Source organism: Arabidopsis thaliana, chromosome 3, assembly GCF_000001735.4.
Source record: "Arabidopsis thaliana chromosome 3, partial sequence".
NCBI classification, from domain to species: domain Eukaryota; kingdom Viridiplantae; phylum Streptophyta; class Magnoliopsida; order Brassicales; family Brassicaceae; genus Arabidopsis; species Arabidopsis thaliana.
Window position 1 is genome coordinate 9,719,982 of NC_003074.8, and position 18,314 is coordinate 9,738,295.

Consider the following 18,314-nt stretch of genomic DNA (forward strand, 5'->3'; position numbering starts at 1 on the left):
GATCTCTATGAATTATAATTTTGAACTCTTACTTGCTCCAAACCGACCAAGCCATAACAACCTTTCAATTTTCAAAAAGACTAAATATGGCCCTTTAAATATGATCATATATATATATATGAGGAAATGAGAGAGACATTATCTTATAATCTGTAGCAAACTAGCAATGAAAAATTACACTGTAACAAATATTGAAGTGTTTTACTAAGAAAAAAAAAAAAAATATATATATATATATATATAAGAGTGTATTTGTAACTATGTGGTATACATGCATGGCATGGAGAAAAATCCGTTCTTCTATGGCAAGATTAAATATAGCAACATAATTTGATATCGTATGTAATCATATTCCGTATGTTCAGGGATTCGAATCTCGTAATTATCGTTGGTGATTAATATCTCACATATCTTTGTATTTAATTGATGAGATACATCTCCTTGTATATAAAAGTTGTGTAATCGCGCTCTATGATGATATATATAAAGAAATATTTCTTCATCTTTCCTGTCTTCTTCCTTTGTTCCTTTACAACATGATGTTTATTTCATACGTGATAAGTGATTTAAGTAAAACTATTCTGTGTTTGAATCTAGTCCAGTTGGGAGGATTTTTTCTTGATTTTTATTTTTTTTTTGTCAACAGCTTGAATTAAATTAGCTTAAAAAGGTATTAACTAAAGCTGTTGACAAAAAAAAAAATAAAGTCCTCCAAACTGGACTAGATTGTGACCACTACAATAATTTGTCATAATTTTGATGTTCGCTAATTGCAAATTAACAGTTACTTTTAAAGGTTTCAAAATCATTTGCATTCATCCTACCAAAAAGAACAAAGTCGTTTGAATTCAAGACTGTATAGTAGATAAAGATCTCAAAATTAGTTTGAATTTTAGTGTGGACTATATGTGTAAACAGGGGTAGGTCCAATCCAACATATCACCAGAGTTCAGTATTTGAGACTTGTAATTTCATTGTCTGAAACAAATATGAAGTAATAAGACAAAACATAATTGGCTGGTATGCATGCACCCAAATAAATATCAGCCATGTGCCACTGATGAACTTCTTATATTTCAGAATAGCTCTCAGTCAATAAGTGTAAGTGTACTCCATAGTTTTTTACCGAACCAAATGTTTTATTTTACTATCATTTTTTTACCTTATAATGCAAATGTTTTGTCCACTAATATCAAGAAAACCAAAATTAGAAGAATTTAAGTATAAGGTTAGAGATAACTGATTTCAAGGTTTCTTATAGATGTTAGGTTTGCATGTGTTGGTTTTTGTGTTTATCTAAGAATTTATCGACATCAATCTCTCTCTTTTTCTTTTAATGCCGTCAATGGGAAGACATATGGATTAGTGTGTGGCAGGATATGGAAAAGATTTATATAGAAAGAACAAAAAGGAAGGTAGGAACAATTAAGTAATGGTGCGGTGTACGAATGGTCCAACGTTGCACATGGTAATTGCATAGATCGTATATATGAACTGCATTATTGTCTTTGATTCTTTGTTCGTGGTTTGGTAAGCCTAGAGTTAGCTAGTTTTGTTAGTTCTAATCTATCTTAGCAAACTTTACGTCCAAACTATCAAAAATCAAGCTGGTTTATTAGAAGAACAAAAAAATGATCAATGTATTAGACCACCATCCACAATTCCACATGCATGCGTCGCTTTTAATCCAACTTTTTAGTTTTAAACATTCAATCGCTTGTATTGTTTTGGGTTGGTTTTTTGGTATTTTTTATGTTTACCCGAACGATTAAAAATTTTGGATCTACGATTTACGATAACTGATACTTTGGTTCTGGCATAGTCCCTAATAAATTAGGCTCATATGTGTTTGGAAGAGTTTCTTAATTTTTTTTGTTTTTAGCAGAACTATTGATTTTTTGTTTTTAGCAGAACTCTTGATCATGAATCATGTTATACTGTTATGGCCTGTGGGGTTGGTTATAGAGGTAGATGGTTCGTATACTGTCCAGACGTTTCACGAACTTTATTATCCATTAACCCCACAAAGATTTTAGCGAATCTATTCCCATCCATCTATTGCTATTCACGTTTTGAAACCAAACAAAATGAAATCCGAATGACGAAAATCTCCCTACAGATTCCCGCCGAAATGTTGGAAGAAGACTCACAAAGAAGGAAATAATAATGCTGTGATTGGAACGATATAGAAATGAAACGCATACATTGCAACCCAAAGTAATTTGAACCTTAGCTCATGAGTCATGACTTGTGTTTGTAAAGTTATTTGCGAATTGCTAGTATTATTTTTACACATGGAAGTCGAACCCCTCCTAAGTGTAACACTCGATGATTTTTCAACGCTTAATATACAATTTTAGCCTGGACATAAATCATGTGTAAATATGTACTACTGTAGTGTGTTGATATAAAATATAAAAAACGGAAATGAAAACCAAAAATATCAATCACAATGTTTATTATTCATTAAAATTTCCATGTCTCGTAAATTATGATCTAAATTAGTTAGGGCTCTTTAAGTAAAATAAACAATAACAAAAAAATTCATTTTCATAATTCACATTCCCTGGTTTTCTCAATTATAGTTATTAAACCGTACAATACAATTGCACAAAAGCCTTCCAGAGATATTACAACTCCAACAACAAACCCAAAGACACATAAATGATCAATCAATAGACAAAGATTCATCTAAAAATGATCCAACGGCCAGAAACCCATTACGATGCAAATTAAAAAAGCAAATCACGAAAAATTCATCAGATTAACAACGTTGAATTTGACGTCTTCAGTAATCGGTGGTAGGCAATTGCTCGTGGGCATTTTCATCGATGAAGACAAAGTCGTAGATAATTCCGGCGAGTCCACCACCAATAAGAGGACCAGCCCAGTAAACCCAGTGGTTGGTCCACGTCCAGCTTACGACGGCTGGTCCGAAAGCAACGGCTGGGTTCATGGAAGCTCCGCTGAAAGCTCCACCGGCGAGGATGTTAGCTCCAACGATGAAACCTATGGCGATTGGTGCGATTGTTCCGAGACTACCGTTCTTGGGGTCAACGGCTGTGGCGTAGACGGTGTAGACGAGCCCGAAGGTCATCACGATCTCGAAGACGAGAGCGTTTAATGATCCGACTCCGGCAGAGAGACCGAACGCTGGAATTGGCTGAAAAAACAATCATTTGCAAAAAGGTTTATTTACTTGCCGGAGAAGTTAGGTCAAACGGGTTATTTTAGTTGGAATATTCAATTGAATTTAGTTTTAAACCAAACCACAAAATAGAGAAACAGAGAATCGAAAATACTACTAAAATCTAATTAGGTGTAAGTGACGTTACCTCGCCACCGGTGGCAAAGCTAAGGAGGAAACAAGCGGCGACGGAGCCAAGAAGCTGAGCAATCCAGTAGAGAATACCACGGAGGAGAGTGATGTTACCACCGAGTAAGACACCGAAGGTAACGGCAGGGTTAACGTGGCCACCGGAAATGTTAGCGCCAACAGAGACAGCGACAAAGAGACCGAAAGCATGAGCTAAGGCAGCGGCGACGAGGCCGGAAGGAGTGGTTGCTCCATTGTCAGTGATCTTGTTGAAAGCAATTCCGGAGCCTGAGCCGGCGAAGACGAAGATCAAAGTCGAGATAAACTCAGCGAGCGCCGCCCTAAGTGCGTTGGGGTGATAGACCTCTTCTTGGACTCCACCAATGGCGATGTTTCTGGTCGGCATGATCGGAGAAAGATTTAACGGCTGAGGTTAAAAGCTTTTTGATTAGAGAGAGTGAAGTGATTGGTTTGTTTTTCTTATGTGTTGTACGTATATATATAGCCGAGTGTTTTCTTCTTCTTGATAGTTATAGATAAAATCCATTTCTTTGTCACATAAACAAATTATTTTGCATTTTTTTAAGGGTTAATTTACTGAATGACCAAATTTGACATCCTTATTAAGAGAATGACCTTCTCCCAGAAAAGTTGGGTATATAACGTTTTTTTACCATGCGAAATATCCGATATAGCCTCTACGGATGGGCGGCAAAACCATATTCCCGACAGCAGACTTGTAGATGTAGGGGAGCTAGAGATTGTAGGGCAATGATTACAACGTATCAAAAAAAAAAAGCATGCATTACTTATGCAGTTACTACTAAATAAAGCATGAACTATTTATGAGTGTAGATCTCAATTTAGAGCTTTCATTACTACAACTTTCTAAGTTTGTACTGAACGTTTCATAAAATACATGCAATTTACAACTGCAGCAGCATGTACTATGAAAGGATTTATTTCATTTTTTTTTTAAAAAAATAATCATTAAAAAACAAAAAAATTAGTATTGAAATGGAGTATATACCACGATATTGGGCTGGTAACTTTTTCGGGTGAGTATTGTACTGGATTGATTATTCAACAAGGTGAATGGGCTTTTACCTTGAATCTATGACCAGCAGAAGTACTACGATTTGGTAAACAGCACAAGTACTACGGAAACAACATGTGATGTTTTAAAATCACAATAATCATATCGGAGCAACTTGGAAAGAAAACATAAGAGAAAATTATTAGAAAAATTCCCGGATGTGACAATAAAAAGCGCGAGCAAAGAGAGATGGAGATACGTATCAGACGCATTTAATGCGGCGTCAGAGGATATACAGCTTCCAACGTAATATATTGTTGTATGTGTAAACCCTTTTCTTTAGTGTAGCACTTTTTAACACAAGGTTTGTGTGCTTATGCTATACGCTACAAAATGGCAGGTCGATAAGTTGACACGTTGGTCAATGACGTCAAGATTACGAATAGGCAAGTGGGGGCAGAAGATATACTGAATCTATACCTCGGTTCACGGAAATGTGTAAAGCAAAGACTAAGTAAATCACATGGTTATTTTGACGATAACATGCAATACAAATAAAGAACACTTAACACTTCGATTTGACATTGGTTAATTGTGTAAAGCAAGGTTTGTGTGCTTATGCTATACGCTACAGAATGGCAGGTCGTTAAGTTGACACGTTGGTCAATGACGTCAAGATTACGAATAGGCAAGTGGGGGCAGAAGATATACTACCTCGGTTCACGAAAATGTGTAAAGCAAAGACTAAGTAAATCACCTGGTTATTTTGACGATAACATGCAATACAAATAAAGAACACTTAACACTTCGATTTGACATTGGTTAATTGTGTAAAGCAAGGTTTGTGTGCTTATGCTATACGCTACAGAATGGCAGGTCGTTAAGTTGACACGTTGGTCAATGACGTCAAGATTACGAATAGGCAAGTGGGGGCAGAAGATATACTACCTCGGTTCACGAAAATGTGTAAAGCAAAGACTAAGTAAATCACCTGGTTATTTTGACGATAACATGCAATACAAATAAAGAACGCTTACCACTTCGATTTGACATTCGTGAATTGTCGCTTCACGCCTCCCTCGGGTGTTGGGAGGGAAATCATACCGTTTTGAAATTCGCGTGGCTGCAAATGGTTAAGCAACTGTTACTAGAAATATCTTTAGTTACTGTAGCCCTAAAAAACAAAGTTAACCTTTTCTATAAAAGAAGAAAGATGGCAAGATATCATCTCTCACACCTCTACTTCTTCCTATAAAGCACACACTACGTATCCAACAACATCGAAGAACTCGATCATTTCTGTTTTGGTATGCAATTAATGAATGTTCTTTTGGTCGGGTTTGTTGCTATTTTTAAAAAACTCATGGTTGATTTATCTCTATTTAATGCAACTCTATTAATGTGTAGGTACCGATGGTGGTTATAACCGAAATAACCGACGATCGTTATGTCAGGACGGTGAGTGGCTCCTGGGCAATCGGAGCTGATGGAACATGGTTATTCATATCCAATCACAATAATGCAGTGAGGAGGTTGAGCATTGGGGAAGGGGAGAAGTTAGCATCTGTGCGCCAGCTTGTTAGAGAAGCGTACGGACAGGAATACGTTGAAGGCCCACTACACCTGACTTACCAATGGCCTGATTGGATGGACATGGAAACTACCTTTGGTGGGCGCACGAAGCCAGTAAGCATAACTTCAGAGGAGACAATGGGAGTGTTTCTAGCTATGCGTTTTGAGTTGGAGGACTTGAGTTTGTTTGTCTCCAAGCAAACGGTGGATGATGGTTCCGAAGATGGTGGAACAAGTCAGACTTCAAGTTACGGATTTGCAGATAAAGGCAAATCACCTTTATACGTCAACGCTGAACGATCACCTAACTACGAGTCCGTTGTGTGGAAAAGGCTTATGGATGACGAGGCGGTCCTCCGCTGGATGCGTTCAACGGAAACAGAAGGTCAAAACGTTGGAGACTCTTCTACCAACGTACAACAACACCCTGTGAGACCAGCTGTTGAGGCAGCTTCCCCGATGTTAACGACTGAAAGTATGGACACAGCGACTGAAGATGGAGATCAGGTAAAATATTCTGCGTTTATTAAATTCAGCCACTCGAATATACCATTACAGTACTAAGACATCTATTTACGCAGGAAGAAGACTCAACTGTTGTTGAGGCAGATTTACTTAAAAATCTGGGGTTACCGTCAATTAATTTAGCCACTGAATCTTACGACTCTCTCAGTGAAGGGGAAGCGTACAACGACGAAAACGACTATCCCGGGGGCGAGACAATTAAGGAGTGCAATTTTTTTGGGCCTTCCGCAACTAACTTGGTGGAACCTCTAGGTGTACACTTGGATCTCGCGGTACCTCTGCATGAGGCTCTTGAAGACATGTGCCTTAACTTCGCATCTTTCAACAGGGATGCAGCGCCAACCCTAGACGAACAAGGGGAAGAAGGTACCAATTACATAGCATGTTGTTTTTAAGAACAACACATATTGCAAGAGTGTTCTAATAATAACCGTCATATAGAGTAACATGTTATTCGTATAAATACCATGCAATAAAAATTTAATTTCGCTGAATTCCTGATTAGTCGTACGAATACAATCTTAATATCCACATCATATTTGTTTAGTTTAAATAACAAATTGTATTTAATATCATGTAATATAATGATATGCTTACAAACCAACACATGGTTTCAATTTACGTTGATATCCCTGAGATATCCCTAATCAAAATATAGAGTAACATGCTTTAATATTGAACATCATGGGATATAGATATTATGTTGGTCAAAGTGTTACTATTTAGTCATACAAATACATGCTTTCTACATTCACAACATGTGTACAGTGTAAATAACACACGAACTTTATTGTTGTGTAGGCCGCGTCGGAATGGAATTAGCAATTCGGGATGTGGTCTACGAAGGTGATGAACTGTTTGTTGGCCGGGTATTCAAAAATAAACAGGATTGCAATGTCAAATTAGCAGTTCACGCACTTAATAGACGGTTCCATTTCCGTCGTGATCGTTCCTGCAAGAAACTAATGACTTTAACCTGCATTTCTGAAACATGCCCTTGGCGTGTATACATCGTCAAGCTGGAGGATTCTGACAATTACCAAATTCGAAGTGCTAATCTCGAGCACACTTGCACTGTAGAAGAAAGGAGTAATTACCACAGAGCAGCAACAACGCGGGTCATAGGCAGCATAATTCAGTCTAAATATGCGGGCAACAGTCGGGGGCCAAGGGCTATTGACCTTCAACGCATCCTATTGACCGATTACTCAGTTAGAATTTCCTATTGGAAGGCATGGAAATCAAGAGAAATTGCGATGGATAGTGCACAAGGATCAGCTGCGAATAGTTTCACTCTGTTGCCAGCCTACCTACATGTGCTGCGCGAGGCTAATCCAGGTTCAATTGTTGATCTAAAGACAGAGGTTGATGGAAAGGGTAATCACCGGTTTAAGTACATGTTCTTAGCATTCGCCGCATCGATTCAAGGTTTCTCTTGCATGAAACGAGTCATTGTTATTGACGGTGCCCACCTGAAAGGCAAATACGGTGGATGCCTCCTAACCGCCAGCGGCCAAGACGCTAATTTCCAGGTTTTTCCCATAGCGTTTGGCGTGGTCGATAGCGAAAACGATGACGCATGGGAATGGTTTTTCCGTGTTTTGAGCACCGCTATACCGGATGGAGATAACCTGACCTTCGTCTCAGACAGACATTCCTCCATTTATACCGGTCTTCGAAGGGTAATCCTTAAAATTGATAATTTTAAATGTTACATGTTATATACAGCATATGGCTCTTATTTATTTTAGAACACATGCTATCTACCAATATGCCCTGCTATATACGTATAACACATGTTAACATGCAGGTCTACCCAAAGGCTAAGCACGGGGCATGTATTGTTCATCTGCAACGAAACATAGCGACCTCATATAAGAAGAAACACTTGCTGTTCCACGTGTCAAGAGCTGCGAGGGCTTTCCGGATCTGTGAATTTCATACATATTTCAATGAGGTGATAAGACTAGATCCGGCTTGCGCACGATACTTGGAATCTGTTGGTTTTTGCCATTGGACACGCGCTTATTTCCTTGGGGAAAGATACAACGTCATGACTAGCAATGTGGCGGAGTCTTTGAACGCAGTCTTGAAAGAAGCCCGTGAACTACCAATCATTTCCTTGTTAGAGTTCATTCGGACCACATTAATTTCCTGGTTTGCTATGAGGCGTGAGGCAGCTAGAACCGAAGCATCGCCTCTACCACCAAAGATGAGAGAAGTTGTTCATCGTAACTTTGAAAAATCAGTCCGATTTGCGGTTCATCGCCTTGACAGGTACGATTACGAGATAAGGGAGGAAGGCGCAAGTGTCTACCACGTGAAGCTTATGGAACGCACATGCTCCTGTAGAGCATTTGATTTGCTTCACTTGCCTTGCCCCCACGCAATAGCGGCTGCAGTGGCTGAAGGCGTTCCAATACAAGGACTGATGGCGCCGGAATATTCTGTTGAAAGCTGGAGAATGTCTTACCTAGGTACCATAAAACCTGTACCCGAGGTTGGTGACGTTTTCGCTTTACCTGAACCAATAGCCTCTCTCCGCCTCTTCCCGCCAGCCACGCGCCGTCCATCGGGACGGCCGAAAAAGAAAAGAATTACTTCAAGGGGGGAATTCACGGTAAACGTTATACATTTGGAATTTACTGTAACACCCTTAGTGTTTTAAATTCCTAACAATTGCTCAATCTTCATCTCAGTGTCCCCAGCGACAAGTAACACGTTGTTCTCGTTGCACAGGCGCCGGCCATAATCGCGCCACGTGCAAAATGCCCATATAAAGGTACAATGTTATTTTATACCGTATCATGCTATAGATAGAAACAACGTTCATACAATTTTTATAATATCATCTGCAGGGGGTGTTGTGTCTCGCGTCTTCTTCATGAGTTATATGTTGTGTTATATAAGCAAGGGGAAGTCCATCACATATGGATATTATGTAAAAGGAAGGGTCACTTGGTATAATGTACATATTAGCAATTAGATGTGGCAATTAGGGTGGCAACTAAAAGCTACGTTGAGAATGCAATCAAGGGACCCCAATTCCAGTAAGTGCCGTATAGAAGACCACCTTCTACGGACAAAGGATAATGTTCTGTTTTTTGGCTTTTGTGTAGAAAAAAACTTTATGTTCCCCCTTTTGTAAACAGACTCATGATATTAAGTAAAGACGCGAGTGTTTAATTATTAATACGTGGTGTAATGTAAAATTCAGATCCACAGACAAGGGGTTAAATGAGGAAATATATGAAACAAATATAACGAATAGATATAGCACCATTACTGGCAAATTAAAGTCCATAAAAATGTTCAGCCATCATGAACTGACATTTTATGTCAAGGATTCCAACAAGATGAAATCATTCCAACCATAAATCAAAATAAGATGCTATTCGAGAAAACCACATGTGATGTTTAGCAATTGCGTGAGGTAAAACCGGGCACCGAGAGTTGAACAGTTCCACATAGGATTCCTTATGCCACTTCGACTATTTTCTCAGAACCCAATAAGTGCTTCTGCACCACACATTTCACCCCCCAACTACGCCACATAAATGAGTGAATATATACACTAACAATATTGGACTATATATACATATTGGCTATCAACATCTCCGTCAATAATAAAACGTCCTTCGGCCTACTTACACATGCTTGCAAGGGTAGAAATGAGACAGTATCGTCAGAATCCAGTACTCATGCGGGTGGGTGGGCTGTTCAGAAAACAATTTGACGACGCATTGGAGGCAAATAACCCGGAAGCACATTATCTTGAAGGGCTAAGGTATGCTTGTTGGGAGAAAGATTTAGTCATGGCAAAAAAACACATTTTTAAAGCTGTAAACAAGGTAGATGAGGCGCTGTTTGTTATGGCTATGTTGTCTATTTGTGGTGGTGAGAAGGAGCTAGGTGAATTTTTCACTGAACAACTGTTTGCCCTACCTTGGGCCGAAGTATTAGCTATGGGTGATTCTTTATTTTCAGCTCTTGAACGAATGGCTGTGCGCCATGGTACAGCTTACAAGCTTACATGGAATGGGGCCCATCCTCCATGTGTATCAATCCACAACATATATAATAGATGCGAAGAGTGCTACATTTTCTTTTGTTCAAAAGAATTCTGTCGGCGATGTTAGATGGTACAAGCTGCACCCAACGTGGAAATCTCGTAACCAGAAGGGAAGCATCCTTTAAAATAATATGCTGTTATTTTATATTAACCCGCGTAGCATCTATAAATCACATTCTGTTTGTAAAAAGTACATGTTTTATGTCTAATGTGTTAGTCGTTATGATAATGGTGTCAAATAACGATATTACATTAAAATGGCGTGATATGTACCTATATTACATGTTTTATATTGACTTTTTGATCATGTTAATCTGTCTAAGGTGTATAATCCAAAATATTTTTAAACGGGTCATTATTATTGCAAAGTTTACAACCGGGTAAGTCCTAAATATCAACTAAGCCACAGTTAGAATGCATCTATATTTAAACGAATCATGAGGTAAATATAAAACGCACGGTACATATTAGAATTGCAGTGACATATGTTTACTACACAAAACAGGTGCATAGAAAGAACATTAGGTACTCAACTGTTAGGTGTCTAATATATTACAGAGTCAGGTAATAGAAGGTAAACACACTAGAACATTTGGGTCAGACAATCCCATTAGCTAATTCAAAACCGGCAATGAAATATTTGTTAGCAGCAGTCACCACATCAGCATGCTTCACTTCTTTGCAAGCCTGAATCCCACCATTGGCATGGGCTTCAATTAAACGAGCTGCCATGACTCCAGAATATTTTACAGAATCTGCCTGTGGAATATCATTTTCTCTGTGAACCGCAAGAGATTTCAAACGAAGTTTCTTTTCCCCAGCCATTTTAATAGCAAATCGAAATAGATATGGTAACATTTCAGCAAGGGGCAAAAGCACTTTCTTCAATTTTGTTTCACGCCATAATCCTGTATAGCAGTCGAGGACGCTAATGATCCTTGCACTCATATCAACACAAAGCCCTACCCAATGCTGTAAATCAATGAGAAATGGAATGTAGACCACAGCAGAACCTGTAGGGGTACATTCAAGTAGGTCGTGATCAAACCCATACATTCCCTTATCAGCAGACTTGACGAATTTTGGGTAATGCTTGGATAATTCAACCACAAATGTTGAATCAATGAATGAAACGGCTTGGTGCTTTTCAATGATATTATTTGCACACCAGTTAATCCTTATGCTATTAATGAAGATGTCCATAACCTGTAAATAGAGTAGAACGCATATTAGGTGTTTAAGGCAAACCCTATGTTTATAGAGCACTATGTAATCTTTTTTACCCACATGATATTTATCATACCATTTTGGGTACAACGGTCTTGAACTCAACAATCTCACGCAACTCAATGGCGGAAAGTGTTCGACAAGCCCCAAAATCAATGTCCCTAATAACAGCCATATGCATAAGTTTTAAGTAATATGAGTCAAACAAAATAAAATAGCATAAGGTTGGAATTAATACCCAGACATGCCATATAAGCGATTTATCTTGTTCTTACGGCTAACATCATGCCCAAAAGTAACAGACCTACCGCTTGTGGAAGAGGCTATTACGGATTCATGTTGGAGCTGTGAGCAACGTAAACGTGATTAGAAAATCAGATGTTATCTTAATAATCAGGAAATTAGAGTTTGCATAATCCTAAACATTCTGTGTTAAACTTAATGGCATGTAATTTGTTCTAAAACCTTGATGTTTGTACGGGCAAAACACTTACAATATGACAAAACTTTTTAAATATTTTTTTGTTATATTAGGTAAAACCCTGAACCATGCTGAAAATACATGATGTATCGCAAAATATAACCGTGTGCATATTAAACCAGTGTTTTGTTTTTAAAAACCATGAATAAGTAAACTTGACCTACCACAAAACTACGAAATCCATATTTAACAATATCTTAACCATTCATGCACCCAAACTAGACCTAACACAAAACTATGAAATCCATATTTAACACTAGCTAAACGCATTTATGCAACCTTGCCATCAGGGTCCACAATATCATTTGTTGGGGCTGGCAGGGACGGTTCAGATATCATCGGCATTTGGCTTAAATTGGCCTAAAATAAGAAACAGTTGCATGTAATTAGTTTGTTAGTGGTAACGAGAGTAAAAAATAATGAATTATATGATCTAACATTATCGGCTGTAGCAGGTGGGTCAGCAAGTCCTTCTCCATCTTTATCTGAAGCACCGTCATCAACCATTGGCCCGGGGGTTGACTTACATTGGGCAGTCAAATCAGACTCTATCTGCAAGGCAAACAACAGACGTTAGAGCCAATACACGGAAAAAAAAAAACATAAAAACTATATGAGAAGGTTTGAACTCACTATGCATGGGATGGTGTACTGCAACTCTGGCTGACCTACATTGTATGCAACACCATCCATGTCAACAAGCACCACATATGGATCAGGGAGGCTGGGCTCAGATTCAAAGAACTCATTGACGTCTGTGGGAGGAGGAAGCAAACACTGAGTATGACTCGCTGCAGCTGGAATAGGTTTATCAGGGCTAGTTTGGATATCATCAAGGCCCTCTCCACCTATCCCATCACCGGGGGCATCAACCAAGATATTATCTTGATGGGATACAGTTTTATCACCAGAAACAGACTTTTCCGCAAACATATCGTCTAATTCTTTAGCCGGCAGAGTGGAAGAGCCAATGTCATGAATCCCATCTCTAGCTGACTCATCCTCAGTGGTATCAGTCACCACCCCTCCAACTTTGTTGATATTGACAGCTTCAGGGGATACATGTTTATCAGCAGAAACAGACTTTTCAGCTGAACTGTTGTCTACTGCTGGCGTCAGGATGGTGGCTGCTGTTGGGCCATTGTTGCCTCTCTTCCGTTTCTGTTTGTTATGAAAACAATACTTGAATTAGGAAGAACTCTCATAAAATACAGAATATTTACAAAACTGTTAAACGTATACCAGAGAACTACGCAATCCAGGCCTAGTCGGTGGGGATAAGCGACCTATGGGGGTTGTAGTCTGTGTAGGTTCTGCGTCGTTAATATCATGCATCACTTCACCTAAGACTTGATCAATAAATCCAGAACCACTGTTCTCCTTCGACTGGGCTACCCTGCCATTATCCAAAACAACAAGGGAGGATCCCTTCTTCCCACCTAATCCCTCACCCACATCTCTTGACTTAGGACCACTGTGACGCTTATTCTTCCTGCCATGGCTTTCCCTCAACAAGCTGCTCAATCTAGCCTCTGAATCAGCTATAGCCTTCAACATACGCGACTCCATACGCTTGTCTTTCATGTCAATGTAATTTTTAATCGAATCTGGTATGTGAACCTGCCCTTTAGTTTTACGGGGTTTAGAAGAGCCAGGCAAGGAAGCATCAGGTTGTATGGTATCCTCATCAACACAATCATAAGTGCTACATACATCACTGTTGTCATTCCTTTCATCGGGTAGCGAATCAGGGACAACACCACCTGAAAACATGGACCCCTTGAATATGTGCTCCTCTTTTATTAGTTGCAACATGTAGTCAACAGATAGATCTTCTTCGTCCTCGACCCAACCTGACTTGAAAGCGTCACCAGTCGGTGTTCCACTCCAAATAGAAACGACTTTAATCTGAAAAACAAAGAGTTAGACTTTAGCCACATGATATTATGTTTTATTACATGTACTAAAAGTATTTATACTGTTACTAACAGTGAAATATAGATTATGTACCCATGTGCTCCTTAAAAACAACATGTTATTTCATCATATAACCAGATGTTGTAATGCATACCGCCATACGTGACTTACTAAGGTAACAGGGTATGGTTATTAAAAAGAACTGTGATCATATTTAAAACCATGCAGTTTTTGCATAAATCATGATATAAATAATAAATAGTAAATCAGCACATATTAAAAAAAAACTTAACCACATGCTACACATTTACAGCCATGTTATGATTATTCTAAAGAAACTGTGATCAGATTTAAAACCATACAATTTATACAGAAATCATGATATAAATAACAAATAGTAAATCAACACATATTAAAAACCTAAGCCACATGCTACACGTTTACACAGAATGATATGAATCTATAATTGTATGTTTTTGATAGGAAAAGAAGAGGTTTTCATGATAAAAACGAGCATATGAAAATTAATTTACGAGAGCAGAGATGCATTGCTCACCTGAGACTGCCGGTCGACTTTCCAAACAAGATCCAACTTCAAACTCCATAAGCGCTCAATTTCCGTATCTGTTTCCTCCATTTCTGAGTCACTATCTTCAACGGCTTCAGGGAATTGCAATTCTCTGATTCGAGGAACACTTTGCAGTAGCAAAAGTTGGAGTGCGTGTGGGAAACCTTGAACGGTGATAGATTTCCGCATAAGTTTATCAGCTCCCCTTGCAGTAACACTCTTCAACGTCATTAGGAATGACATAGTCCCCCAAGGAAAATTTAGAAACATGTCTAAATTTTCTGCCATGTCCGCATGGACCGGAGAGATTTTACTTCTACCCGAGGTTGGGCATAAAACGCCATCAATCAAGGCCAGCACAGCGTAACGTAAACGAATTCCTTGATCTTGAACCACTCGCTTCTTCAGCCTGCCAACAACCCACTCAACAGATACATCACTGCGGTCAAATAGGCTGTACCAATACTTGCCAGGCGCCAATTTTCGTTTCCCTTTCCTCTCTTTCATACGAGGCGGTTTGTCGCAGTTCAAACCGGTAACATTTTGAAACTCAGAAATGGAAAACCGAACAGGGGATCCAGAGAAAATTACCCAAATTTCTTGTTTCTTCCTAACAACAAGCTGCCTCGTTAGCAAAAAGTGAATAAGCTTCCCAGAATACGCGGCGCTTTCGGAGAAATCAAATAATTTCCCAAACTGAGATTCCCGGAGAATTTTCATGTCCTCCGCATCTAACGCGTTAGCGATGTCATCTATCAAAGACAGTTCACTGTAGGACTGCACTCTCTCACCGTTGGGCTCGGATCCAGACCTAAACAATCGACGGGGTAAAGAGTTGTTCATCATCTACAAGTCGAACCCTTTTCTGCACAAAATAGAAGTTTATAAATCAGAAACAGTATGTACCTAAGATTTCAGTTAATCGGAATATAGATTGGAGAAATAAAGAAGTTGATGGCGATCGAGAACGTTGAATAGCTTAAACCGCATATATTTGTGAAATTACCTGTAGCCCGATGGAATTGATTGCCTAACTGCGAGATTGAATCTAAAGAAACGATATGTATGAGAAACAATATAGATTTGAAATAGATATTCGGAGAGTTTGCAGAATCTATGGGTAGAGAACGGAAGACGTTTCCTCTCGGAAAACCAGCAAATGAAGCGGCGCTAGGTTTTTTTTTGGAGCTCCTGATATTTCAAAAAATTCGATAATAAATCGATTTCTCGAAATTAAAATCTATATCGTTTGCGTCCACATACAGCATTGCTCTTACCAAGGTTTTCAAAATTCAAATTTCTGCAATCATACGCCTATACACCTATATGTCCCCTAACCAAGAACACAGTTATAGGGGGTTGCGGGTAATTTCAGATACGTCTCCGACAGACACTATAGACTCATAGTTAGTTTCTATATTATTATTGATTTCATGGTCATCTAGTGCATATACCCTTTTTTTAATCGGCTTTATTAAGGTCCTGAATGAATGCTCATTTTTTATTTAGTTTTTGAATTTAGATTTTAGTTTATAGATTTTAGATTTTAGTTTTAGATTTTTGTTATTATATTTTTGTTTAAAAAACTCCAAAATTTTGGTTTTTGATTTTTGAGAAAAATAATGTTGATTGAGTAAAAACTAGATTTTTTAAATTTTAGGAGAACTAAAAAACTAAAATCATGAAAAGAAAATTACAACAAAATAGTTTTTATAAATTGTAGGGAAACCAAAATTTTAAAATCTTGATTAGTATGAAAACAAGTTTTTGAAAAACAAAAACCAAAAACTCTTACAAAATCTACAAAACATTCAAGGCCTAAATTGTTTTTTATTTGGAGAACACCAATATTACATTCGTTGCAATTTGAATTGTAACAAAAAAAGATTTTGGACTTTACAGATATTTGAAAGTAATTTTTGGGAAATGTTAACATACTAAATATATATGTTGAATTGTTTATCATAGTTACATGTTTACCAGTTGTAGTAGATTGCCAATTCTAAAATGGTCGGATATATCTTTTGTATAGTATACAGTACCAATTATGTAATAGATGAAAGGGATTGTATTTTTGTTCCTTATACCAGTTTTATTCTCTTTGATACTGATAAGAAAACTAAATAATGTTGCTATCTATTACATCATTGATCATATCCTATGAACTTGTCCAAAAAAAAAGAAAAAAAGAAAGATCATATCCTATGAACCAAATGATCATTTTAAATTAATTTTAATTAGATTTCTATTAATAAAAAATAAAAAGAAAAAAAAAATATGGATATGACTTTAGAAATAGTCATTTATGTTCCCAGTTTTCACAATAATGGATCCGATTGGTAAAACATGACTGTACAAACTTTTTAGTTGTTAGTTGAAACTATGAGTTTTTTCGAAATACTGTAAAGCTGTAAAAAAATGAAGTGTACGAGAATACTGTACAATAAAATGGAGAGTAAAATTTTTTGTAATGATTTTAATAAAGTTTTTGTAAATGATAACTTTCAAAACTGTAAACTGTATAAATTGTAACGGTTTGATAATGGGTTACCATTCAAAGCCAATAATTTAAAATGGATTAGTGGTCCATTAATTGCATAATTTAAATCAAAGATGCAAAATGTTAGTTTTTTAATTCGTAATCTTTAACGGTAATATATGTACTATCTCAATGGTTACTATTTCTAAAAACAATAGTTTGAAAAAACAAGAATAATGGAAAAGGAATTCAAAATAAATAAATAACTACATGTCACAATTCAGACCATTATAACATCGAACCAGACCAATATACAAACCGGTTTGGTTCAAACCGCGACGATTAGGGACAGTTAATGAAGGAGATGCCACATGATGTAGGATCCACTTTGATCACGTGTCGGTCGAGATAAGGTCAGTGAATGGATTACAGCTGGATTTGTCACTGACCAATCACAAGTGCCAGCCTGTCCTTACCCCTTCCACTTTTATGACCTTAACCTTTCCTTAATTTCCCCCATGTTTTTTTTTCTGGTCTATTTTTGTTTTCTATCTAATTTTTGTAGATTTGTTTTTTCTTAATTAAGAGATTCCTAAGTTTAAAATTTATACTGATTCCTAAAAATCCATAAAATATTTTTACTATTATTATTAGTGATCAACCATTATTGGCATTGCAGTAGAATACCTCGATTTTTGGTGTTTCATAAAAAAAAAACTATATATGTCTTTCTTTTGTTTCTCTCAATCTTCTTATATATAAAATAATGTTTTTGAATAAGTATAAGTTTTAAGAAATATAGTTTGGTTTAATTAGTCATGGTAGATTATAAATTCGATTGTGATTATAAGTTATGTGTCATCTACTCATCTTGGTATCACTCTTTGATAATGATAACCTTATTTGTCACCAAATGGTTTTTTTTTTCGGCTATCATCTAACCAGTAATTATTATTTTTTTTAATTATTTTTTAAAAAACAAGGAAGTTTGGCATTAGATAAATATTGTTTTGAAACCAAAACATTATTATTGAACATTGTCAAATCAAACTAATTATTAAACAAGAACGCAATAATGTGGACGGGCCTGTGGAGCTTTTTCTCCATTATCGCCGGCCTGA

At 37.4% G+C, this 18,314-nt stretch overlaps 1 protein-coding gene, 1 long non-coding RNA gene and 2 pseudogenes across 4 annotated transcripts; 2 read left to right on the forward strand and 2 right to left on the reverse strand.

The window, feature by feature from the left end:
- The first annotated feature begins 271 nt into the window (after positions 1 to 271).
- On the forward strand, positions 272 to 692 carry AT3G05055. Its single transcript, NR_141146.1, has one exon. It is a non-coding gene; the product is annotated as an other RNA (long non-coding RNA).
- Positions 693 to 2,461: 1,769 nt separating this feature from the next.
- On the reverse strand, positions 2,462 to 3,923 carry TIP2 (tonoplast intrinsic protein 2). The gene is made up of 2 exons (NM_113559.4): positions 3,336 to 3,923; positions 2,462 to 3,163 (listed from the first exon to the last, which is right to left on the reverse strand). The coding sequence occupies exons 1-2, from the start codon at positions 3,720 to 3,722 to the stop codon at positions 2,789 to 2,791; spliced, it is 762 nt and encodes a 253-aa protein (NP_189283.1). The 5' UTR covers positions 3,723 to 3,923; the 3' UTR covers positions 2,462 to 2,788.
- A 1,842-nt stretch (positions 3,924 to 5,765) lies between these two features.
- Positions 5,766 to 9,117, forward strand: AT3G26525 (annotated as a pseudogene; the record flags this gene model as incomplete). The annotated part of the gene is made up of 1 exon: positions 5,766 to 9,117.
- Positions 9,118 to 11,118: 2,001 nt separating this feature from the next.
- AT3G26530 lies at positions 11,119 to 15,560 on the reverse strand (annotated as a pseudogene; the record flags this gene model as incomplete). Its single annotated transcript has 8 exons — positions 11,119 to 11,727; positions 11,825 to 11,909; positions 11,987 to 12,093; positions 12,509 to 12,589; positions 12,668 to 12,781; positions 12,863 to 13,390; positions 13,472 to 14,137; positions 14,703 to 15,560.
- Between the last annotated feature and the right edge of the window lie 2,754 nt (positions 15,561 to 18,314).